The sequence below is a fragment of the Oxyura jamaicensis genome, chromosome 3 (assembly GCF_011077185.1).
Source record: "Oxyura jamaicensis isolate SHBP4307 breed ruddy duck chromosome 3, BPBGC_Ojam_1.0, whole genome shotgun sequence".
In the NCBI taxonomy this organism is placed as follows: domain Eukaryota; kingdom Metazoa; phylum Chordata; class Aves; order Anseriformes; family Anatidae; genus Oxyura; species Oxyura jamaicensis.
Window position 1 is genome coordinate 13,211,823 of NC_048895.1, and position 10,466 is coordinate 13,222,288.

General features: G+C 54.3%; 2 protein-coding genes across 2 annotated transcripts in view; one reads left to right on the forward strand and one right to left on the reverse strand.

Moving 5' to 3' along the window:
• The window catches only part of ACSS1 (acyl-CoA synthetase short chain family member 1), a 36,672-nt gene extending 32,849 nt beyond the window's left edge, over positions 1–3,823 (reverse strand). The window contains exons 1-2 of the mRNA XM_035323084.1: positions 3,550–3,823; positions 289–385 (exon numbers count right to left, since the gene is read on the reverse strand). Coding sequence (XP_035178975.1) covers positions 289–385; positions 3,550–3,823 — 371 coding nt within the window. The remainder of the gene's footprint in view (positions 1–288; positions 386–3,549) is intronic.
• Positions 3,824–9,598: 5,775 nt separating this feature from the next.
• Positions 9,599–10,466, forward strand: part of TTBK1 (tau tubulin kinase 1) — a 99,499-nt gene continuing 98,631 nt past the window's right edge. Inside the window, exon 1 of the mRNA XM_035323062.1 lies at positions 9,599–9,675. The gene's annotated coding sequence lies outside the window, so the exon portion shown is untranslated. The remainder of the gene's footprint in view (positions 9,676–10,466) is intronic.

Here is a 10,466-nt window from a genome sequence, read left to right on the forward strand (position 1 = left end):
ACCACTAATTTGCACCCACTGTACTCCTGACTGTGTAGAATGTTTATTATATAGGCATCAGGAGGCCCTCATGAAGAAGACAAGGAAAGAATATAATTTCTAGGTTGGAGCAAGACTCGGTTTTTCAGAGCCTACCTCATCATGATGCCACAAGCTGTGGCTGCATGTCCTATGTGCTGGAGTACCTTGGAAGAATGGAGAGTTTCACAAAGGTCTGAGTTCAGAGAAGCAACTCTTCTCCCAGTCCCACCACATCACCAGGCATTGTAAGAAGAGAAGGTGCCGTACCTGTACGTGACATGCACTGCAGTTCCAGGCTCATCTCTCTCCCAGATCAAAGCCACTCTGTCCGGAGACTTTTCGACATGTTGATCCAAGCAATTTACTGTAAGAAAACAAAAGTTTAATCAAAGCCTAGTAATGCACAAAGAGTTCTGTAAACTTCGCTTGGTCAAGAATAACAGCAGGTAAACAGAAGTTGAAACTTCATCGGCCACCCGCTCATTGCAAACACTGGGAAGTTCTCCTTTACACTGACAGCATTTGTAGTAATAGGATAGTTGTCTTTGCCGTATTTGTTGTGTACAAATACCACACTTAATAGATACAGCTGCCTTAGAGATGGCATCTCCACAAGAGGCCTTGCCTGATTCGGTTCAGCTTAGTTCCACCGGCACTCAGAGGAGCTGCGCTTAAACCAGGGAAAAATCCCTCCCCTGCTCCCGCCAGCGCAAAGACAAGGACACTCTTCTGATGCTTTTCCTCGCCAGAGCAGCATTTTACCACATAAATCTGACAGACTTGTCTTCCTCGGCTTGCATTTTTAGCACTGCATCATTTGGATTTTCTAATTACAGCTCATGCAAAGCATTTTTATTCCAAGGTATAATTGGAAGGGCTGAATCTCCACTAGCTGAAAATAATCTCAAACTTTAGGATCTAGCGCAAACACACAGAGTACAGACATCTATACATTACTAGACAGCTGGGAAAGATGAACACGTCTCAAGCTGTGTGCTACAACTCCTAAAATATGACGGGCAAACTAGCTTTTGAAGGTCCATTTCCCCATGGAACAACCAGGGGTATAGGGTAGACGGACAACTATGTGAGGTGAAGTCTGAGTGAAGGGACAGAGAGTACCCACCTTAAAAAAACTTCTAAAGAATCCACTCAAGAAACCTGCCTGCACGTTCGGCAGCTACTTGTCTAATGATTAAAGGTTAGCCTTGTAAAATTTTAATTGCAAGCCCAAACTACAATTACCTACTTCATTATATGCTTGTAAAGGCAGTTATGATATTTCAGTAGACAATTATTAAAAACCAGTCAGGCACACTGCTGTACAACTCAGAGATAACCCTGAAAAATAATAAAAAAAAAAAATGCTGAGTTTCAGATCACATTTCCTAGAGATATTAATACTGGTGAGGAAGGATTTTATTTTTCCCAATAAATTAGGTGCAATGAAAGCTGCCTATTGTTCTGCCAAAACTTGTGAAGGTTAAGTGAACTGCAGCCCTGGAGCCTGCTTCTGCTCTTCTGTGATCAAAGCTGATTTACAGCACTACCAGTAAGGTGGAAATGAGCCTCTGAAGATGAGCAGAAGATAAAAAAAAAACTCAGAATTCAGCATGTTTCACTACAAGAACAACTCTCTATCTCAAAAATATGAGAAATAGCCCTTCAGTTGTTTTAAGTCTTTCACTTTTTAATGTAAATTCCTGCAGTAATACTAAAACAAAATAATAAAGGAGATAAGATTTCTTAATACAATACAGGAGGACAAAAGCTCTGATCAGGAATGCTTTGAGCAGTTATACAAGGGTTTCCTCTGTCGTCCATCCAGACGTAATCAGAGATGTTGTGGTTTGTTCTGGGACCCTTACCAACTCCTACCTCCGAGCTCATTGCAGCAATACCCTTACGTATTGCGCCACATTACAGTAAAACACACTCACAGAAATTCATTTCCCAAGCAGCATTCCCTTCTCATACCCAGCTTTCAGTGGGTATCTCTGTTACAGTGAGCCCCAAGTGAGCCCAGCAAGTTTCTGTTCTTCACTCGGTAAGAGCTGACTGGTGAATCGGGGCCAAACGCTATTATTTCCTTCCTGACATTACAAGTGCCTTTCACTCATTTCACAAAACAGAACTTAGTGACCTGCCCCCTACCGCTACACCCTAATGGCTTCTCCGTATGTTTTCTTGCCTCCTCGACAACACTTGGAAAAGCACGCAGGAACAATTCAATGAGACACGCTCCTGAGAACATAGTGCCTTGCAGGTACAGTAGCTTGTTGGGGTCTTTTCCTGGAAACGAGTTACAATGAGATAAACCCCCAAGTGCTGAACCTCATGCCTCTGCAGGTCCGACCCCGAGGTCTCCCCCAGGCAAAAAGCAGCAGTCACGCAGGCGCCTGCAGTCCGGCTGCGTTTGGAGACGGGAACACAGGATGTTCTGAATCAGGGACCCGAGCTGTTGTGTGTTTTCTTATCCGCTGTTCCAATCAAGAGATCAAGGGACAAAACTAGAGCCTCTTAGCAGAAAACCAGCCAGTCAGTGGCTGAGTACCATGCTATTCATCTCCATCGTGCTTTAAAAGAAGGAAAACAGCCACAGCAAAGCCATTTAATTCTGTGCAGCTGTGTTTCAGTGGTCTGTGACTTTTTTTTTTTTCAAGCTATACAGAGAAAACATAAGTGGTATTCACTGCCTGCAGAAGAACCAGATGCAAAACACAATCTAAAATCAGACCCAGAAACACCTGGATTTTACATGACCCACAGGGGATTAGGAAGAAGGTGCTGATTCCTCTCTACAGATGAAATAAGGGATCCCGAACAACCCTCTGTGCTCAGCCAGGGTCTTCCTTTCAACAGGAAGCACTGAAAACACAAGTCTGGCTATAGTCTGGGTGCTGGAAGCAGGGCTGTACAAACAGCTCCGTTCCCTTGGGAATCCCACAGCTGGGAATCCTCCCGTGGGGTTGGCTGTGTTCTTTGGGAGTCCTGAGGAGGGTCTGCTCTTTCGTGCTAAAGCACGGTGGCTTTATACAAAAATATACATCTCTATTAAAAGGCCTCGCCACCGAGTTATACCCGAGGTCGGGCTGGGGCTTAGTCTCACTGGATGAAGCCAGCCCACAGCACCAGAGATTACAAGGCTGATAGGGCCCGAAATAAACCAGGGGTAGTTAGGACAGCCACAGCAAGGTACAGGGACCGAGCTCCGGTTCCCTTCACGTTCAGCCTCCAGTTGGAACTGCCGAAAAGCAACAGGTCTTGCCGAAATTCCACTGTTTCCGCCGGCCAGCTTCAGCCCCTCGTGCCGCACCGCCCTGCCCACCAGCACCGCACCCAGCTCCCTGCCCCCGAGCAGCTGCGGGCACGGCATCACCGCAGGAGCGGGTCCCGCACCGCCACACGGGGCTGTGGCCGAGGAGCCCCCGGCCGTGCTCCCTCTGCGAGGCTGCCGGGGAGGAAGGCGAGCAGGGCAGCCCGGCATCACCGCCGCCAGGGCGGCCCCGGGGGCAGGGGCAGCCTTACCGGAGACGTTGAGGCGGCCGCCGAGGAACCAGCGGGCTCCGGCTCCGTCCGGGCCGGCCTCGCAGGCGGTGTGGAAGGGGCTGTCCCAGCGCAGCGAGCCCCGAGCCGCCTCGGCCCAGAAAGCGCCGGGGTCGCGGGCAGCCCGCTCCTGCCATGCCCCGTAGCCGCCGGGGGGGAGCTGAGCGGGGCCGCCTCCGCAGCGGCGGCGGTGGGCAGGGAGCCGGCCCCCGGGCAGCGGGCGGCTGAGGGAGCGCAGCACCCGCGCCAGCGCCATGGGGCACGGCCCTGCTCCGCCGTCGGGGCCCCGCGGCTGCCGGCCCCGGCACCGCCCCCGGCCCCGGGAACACCCCCCTGGCTTCGGGAGACACCGCCCGCACGGGGAGGGACGGCATCGGGGAGCGGCCGGGACCGTGGGGTGGCTGAGGGGGCAGCCCGTTGCTCCAGGTGTGGCCTCGGCAGTGCTGAGAGCAGGGGGAGGATCAGCTCCTCGTGAGGCAGCCCTGGGTATCCTTAGCTTCCTCTGGCACAAGGGCACGTCGCTAGCTCAGCTTGGTGGCAACCGCAGCGCCCAGTGTCTTCTGTGCCCTGCTGCTTTCCAGTCAGTCCCCATGGTGCATGGGTCTGTTCCTCCCCGGGTGCAGGGCTTTGCCCTAGGAACCCTCCTGCAGCCAGACAGACACCCTGACACCCCCCACAGCCTCGGGAACACACGTTGCACACACACAAGTACACCCCACCGACCACACGGCCCTGGAAAAACACCCTAAGAGATGCCCACCCCAATGCGACCCTGTGTCCGCGCAGCCCTGGGAACCCCCTGCGCAGGCACACACATAGACCTGCGTCCTACCACTGCCCCCTTATCGCTTTCACAGCTTGAAATGGGGTAGGTCTCCAAGAGGGTGCGCACCCCCTTTTTCTCGGCAGCCCTGTGAGCATCGTTATTACCACAACATGGAGCTCCCAGCTTTGGTGTCGGAGTGCTTCTCCACTTCCCCTCAGTTGCAACACCAGGGTAGCTGAGAGACATGATTCAACCCTGACCAAAGAAACGAGCACTGAGATTTTACAGCAGATAACGCTGACCTTCTTACTTGCACATAACACTGCCCTCTTTGCTGTGCAGTAATTCTTCCAGGCAGTCTGGTCCAGCCTCCCAGCACATAGTTGGAAAGCTCACAGCAGAGCAGCAAGGTCTGGGATTCCTTAAGTGCCAATCTATCGAGTGTTTCCTAAATGCCACCCCAGTGAATTCCCAGAATTTGGACTGACAAACCACATTTCATATTCAAGAATAGCGACTTCAACCTATTATTTGGGCTAAGCTCAAGCTTGTTCTGGCAGTGGTAGCGACAAGGTAGTGTTTTCTCTAGATTTCCTAGGAATATCACCAGACATTTTATCTGGGTAAACAGTATAGATCTTATCAGGACTTGGATTTCTGGCACTTCTGACATTTCCAGCTTTGTTTTATAGGTAACATATAAGATTAAATACACCCTTAGCTTCCTTGTCAAGTTGGCATTGTCACACTGCTAATACGATTAGGTATTCCTTCCTTGTCTTAACGCCAGTATTTCTTTTTGGCTAAGTTATAACCAATAGCGCGTGTGCCACCTTGTGCCAGACGGGAGTATGGGGAGTTGTTCCGCTTTCGGGCGGTTTGCTTAAGGATAGCTCAAAAGTGTTCCATCAAAATTACTTACAGGCAATAAATAAATAAATAAATACGTATTTCAGATGAAAGCTTGTCACACACACACACACAAACACACACATTAAAAAAAATAAAATAAAATAAAAATAAAAGCAGATAGAAGTGGAGGGAAGTGTTGTCCAAAAAAACAGAGCATGAAATTAAATTCTGTGGCCTGAGAACCTAGCTGTTTAATTTGCCTAGGCTGCTGCAGTCCTTGAAATCTTCTTGGAATGCTGCTATTCTCTGATTTTCTTTCATATAAGACTGATTTTCCTTTTCCAACATGAAGTTTTTCTTTTGTTTTTGTTTTTGTTTGGTTTGTTTTTTTATGCTTCACCAGGCAACCCTCCATCCTCAGGTTTTGGCTGTCTTTTTCCTCAAAGAAAGCTGTGACCACCATCAGCACAACTCAGGCACAATCCAGCCTGCAGAGCACCTGATCTCCCTGCTCAGCTGGGCTGCTTGGCAGGACGAGGACAACCCTGAATTCTTGCTTAGAAGAAAGATGGGCGGAGGGAAGATTAGGTTTTGTAATGCCTCCCTGTCACTGACTTTCTGGTGATGAAGGCTGAGAGCAGACTGCTTACTTTTGAAAGCAAATGAGGGTTACAGCAATTCTCATTAAGTACAGTGCTTGAGCATGCCAGGAAATGCTGGAACTAGGTAAAAGCAGTTATAGAATTGCATTTTTCCGTTCAGAAGCCCCTCCTGGCATTATGAAGTCCCAACAGTGATGCAGCTCTGGGGAAGTCCACTTACTGTGATCCATGAACCTCTTAAAGGCAGCTCCCAAAGGTTTGTGGCCAACACTGCAGAGAGATACATTCCCTGGTGCAGCCAAGATTCCTGAGACAGCCTCCTGCTCCAGCCAGGCATCCTCACTGAACATGAGATTTTAGCAGCCCTTGGCATGTATCAAGGGTCTTATGGCAAGTATGGAGGAACCAAGCCAGTAGTGATGTGAGTATTGGGTGAGTTTGGCTATGGATATGTTGATCAAAGCTGTAGTAAAAACAAAAACAAACAAATGAACAAATAAAATAAATAAAATAAAATCAGCACCCATCATTCTGCTCCTACTCCTACTACTAAAACATCCAACAATGTCATTTATTGGCCTCATCTTTGATTCCTGCCAATATATACAAGACTTGCTCAATGCAGCGTGCAAGCTGCCCGTCCTCAGGGTGCCAGCATAAAGCTGAACAAGGGCAGAGGTATTTGCAGGATCACGACCTTCAACTGGAAGCACTCAAGCACAGGATTTTCATCCCTGCCAGTTAAGTAGCATTTTGCATCCTAGAAAGGCAGTCTGGCTTCTCTGCATCCATCCATGACCTGCTGGAGATGGTCTGAAGCCTCAGCCTTCAGTCTCAGCAGCTCTGGGTAAAGCTGGGACTCCACCAAGGAGGCTTATCCGGGCTCCAGCCTCCATGCCACAACACCTCTCCATGGGTTCATTCTCTATGTACCCCACAAACCACCTCTTGCTCTCACAGGCTTGTGCAACCTGGGAGGGCAGGAATATCAGGGGATTTCTGTTTGTGCCCCACTCCCGGGCACAGCTATCCCATGGACACACATGGTCAGTCTTTTTCCATCCCCTTTTCCCTGCTACAAAGCAGGTATCAGACTTGTGTTATGTTTCCCAATTGCTTGTCCCCCTGTTTTTCCTTTAATATCCTAAGATCGAGAGTAAGAAGATAATGCAATCCATAAATTTGTGATAACTGTTCTACTCCTAACCATGTTTTTCAATGGTCTTCCTGCCTAGTGTGCACACAACTGATATCTGGCCCCACACAGAAAGAGGGGAAGGCAAAAACAGGCAAAACTATAGAGCCATGTACACACTGGTATTGCTGTGTGCTTTGTACCTGAAACTCCTTGTTGATAAACCTCTCCGCCATGTCAGCTTTCTCTTGGGGAGCACGTGGGGCTGCCCACCATAAGTAGAGACAAAAGGTTTCAGCACCAAACTCTTCTGTCCCCTCCATCTTGGTAGCGATGGTCTGGGCTTGGTGTCGATGTGGCAGAAGCACACTCATGAGCCAACAGTTGTCTGGGGGAAATAACTGAGGAAAGGAGGAAGCCTCCAGCTCTTGCTTGATTTCCACTTCGGCTCATCAAGTAATATTGCCTTCTTCATCCTTTCAATGAAGGCCAGACACACAAATTACTATATAATTCTGATTGAGCATGGGAAGACTTCTCCAGGGGAGGGACCTGCTGGTCTCCATCCTTGGAGATCTTCCAAACTGGCCTGGACAGGACCCTGCTGTAATTTTGTTAAGTTAGCCCTGCCAGCAAGGCCTTCCTCAGCCAGGGCCAAGTACCCAGGAAGGTGGATGCAGTGATGCCAAGTCCAACCAAGAGCGCAAATCATCAGTCAAGTTTGTGGTGATGAGGCAGGTGTGAGGTCGAGCCAGAAAGTCAGTCTCCAGATGAGGATCAGGTCCAGTGATGGTAGCCTGGGTCAGATATTTTCCTGTGGCTTTTGGCAGGCCCATACTGACAAGACAGGCTCATTAGTGCACCCAGGACCATGGCAGTCTCTTCCAAACCAATCCTGCTAGGTTTGTGTTTGGTGCCCCATCAACTCTCTCCTGCTGGGCTGTGAGGACCCTGCCCTCGGCCTTCTGGGCTCATTTTCCCCACAGAATAGGATGCTGGCAGCAGGACATGCTGGTAGAAAGAGCTGAATGAGTCCTCTGGCATATCTGGCCACGAGTCTCTCCCCGAGTTGCATCCCTCCATGGGAAAGCTCTGTGAGGCCCTCAGGCGTGTCTGGAAGGCAGCCTGGGAGAGTGGTGTGCCAAAGTTGTCCATGGCAGCAGGTTGGATATTGAAAAGGGGGCCTGGAAGACACCCAAAAGCAGCAGAGAGGGCCTTTGCAGAGAAAGACAGCTCCCTCACCTTCTCCCTTTACTTTGTCTGGTTCCATTGATCTCTCTCAAACCCAACACCAGGGGCATGGGCCTAGGGACACAAGTGATGAGGACTTGACTAGGAGCACTAGAAGTTCATGTGGCAAGGGTCAGAGGCCCAAAACAGCATGGCCCTGGGCATGAAGATACAACTGCCTGTGAAGGGCTGCGTTACACCCGGGGAGCTGGGGGATGAGCTCCTGCAGGAATGGAGACTCCCTCTGAAGGATGCTTCCACTGAGAAAACCCTCAAGGCACGGGGAGCAGGGTGTCCTGCACCCAGTGAAGGAACATCATGCAGGCCTGGCAGCCCTGCTCCCCGAGGGGCTGGGAGTGGCCGTGTTGTGATGGCTCTGCAGGAACATCGATCTCCATAACACATCGTTCTCGGCCCCGGTGCACTGCTCTGGGAGGGGGAAAACCATGGCTAAGAGGTTATGTCCCACAAGGGGAGCACCACAGCTTGGGCTGTGGGGCAATGACTTTTGGAGGCGTGTGCTTATGGGACACCTGAGGGCAACGTGAGGTGGGGCGGGGAGTCCAGCTCCGGTGCCGGGACAGGGGGTGCCCGGGGACATCAGCACACACCACGTGCCGCCTGCGGTGCAGCTGTGGCCACACCGGAGCTGTGCCCCTTTTTTGGCCAGCTGAGCCCGTTCCCAGCCCCGGCAGCGGCAGGATCCGGCCTCGCTGCGGGGGGGGGGGGGTGCCGGTCCCGGCCCCCCCAGGGCCCGACCCCAGCCAAGGGCAGGCGGTGCCGGTGCCGATCCCTGCCGGGGGCTGCGGGACGAGGGCTCCGGTGCCGATCCCTGCCGGCGGCGGCTCGGGGCGGTCCCGGGGCGGTCCCGTGGCGGCGGGGGCGGCCCGCGGGTGATGTCAGGCTGCCGTCGGTGCGGCGCGCGGGGCATTGTGGGCGAATCCCGCCGCCCGCCGCGGCTCCTCCGTGGGGGAGACGATGCGCCCGGGGCCGCCCCGCAACCGCCCCGCAACCGCAGCCGCAGCGCCCGGGGGCCGGCGGCACCGGGACCGGTGAAGCCGCGCTGACGGCGCGGGGCGTGCGCTGCCTACGCCGGCCGCAGCGGGAGGCGGCGGGGCCAGGTGAGCCGGGACGGGCCCGGGCGGGGCGGGAGGCGGAGGCCGCGCCGGCGCCTGCCGCCAAAAGGGGGGGGGGGGCGCCCCGCTTGGCCGCTGGGGGAGCGCCGGGTGCGGGCCCGCACCGGTCCGGGCCGCTCCGGGGCTGCGCGCGGGGCAGCGCGGGATTTGTAGTTCGCCCCTCCGCCCGCTGTAGGCTGGAGTGCAGGTGGAGGACTCGGTTTCCCAGCATGCTCGGCGGGCTGGGCGGGCCCGAGGAGGAGTGACGGCCGCTCGCCGCCAATGAGAAGGCGGGACGGGGTGGGGCGAACCATCTGCCGAGAGGGGCGGGGGAGGGGGGTGCCGCTAGCTGCAGTGCAGGGGCGGACGCGGCCACCTCGGGCGGCGGGGGAGGCGGGGCGGCCCCAGGTGAGGGGCCGGGGACGGGAGGGGAGGGGAGGGGGGCGGCGGCGGCTCCCGGTGACACGGGTTCGAGCCCCGCCGGTGCCGGCTTCAGGGGCGAGGCGCGGGGAGGGGCAGGGCGGGGAGCGAGGGCACCGCGGGTGGGGGGCACACGGCCTGGACATGGGGGACCGGGAGTTCAGAGGGGGCCGCGGCGTCGTGGTGCCCCCTGGCCCCACAGCAGCACGCCTGTGGCTTGGGCTGGCGTGCTCCGCCTGGTGCGAGGGATGGGCGGGTGGAGAACCAGCCCCATTCCCTCGGGTTTTTGTTCGGGTTTGGGCACGGAGCTCCACTGTGGTGTCCTGGGGTAACACTGAGGGATGTGGGTTGGAGGGCAAGTGCGGAGGGTTCCTCTTCTGTAGGCTTTTTCCTCCCCGTCGGGAGATTTCAGTGCTTGGCGCACGCCGGTGCCCGAGGCAGCCTTGCCTTCTCCAGCCTCGTGCCGTGGTGCGCGTGGCACACGAGGTGGTGTCGGCGGCGCTGCCCGCAGTCACTCAGCTTCCACACATACATAGCGAAAAGGTACCCGGTGCCCACCCGGTACCCACCCGGTACCCCGGCTCGGACCCACCGCCAACGTCCAAGATGACCGCCGTGACCTTGAAGCACGTCTCCTGTGGCACGAGGAACCGGCGTGCTGCAGGCCGCCGGCTGGCGCTGCCCCTCCAGGGTCTGCTGAACTAGTCGCTGCTCAGTCCCTTGTGGTTTTGGGGGGGATTTCGATACCTGCTGAACTAGTCGCTGCTCAGTCCCTTGTG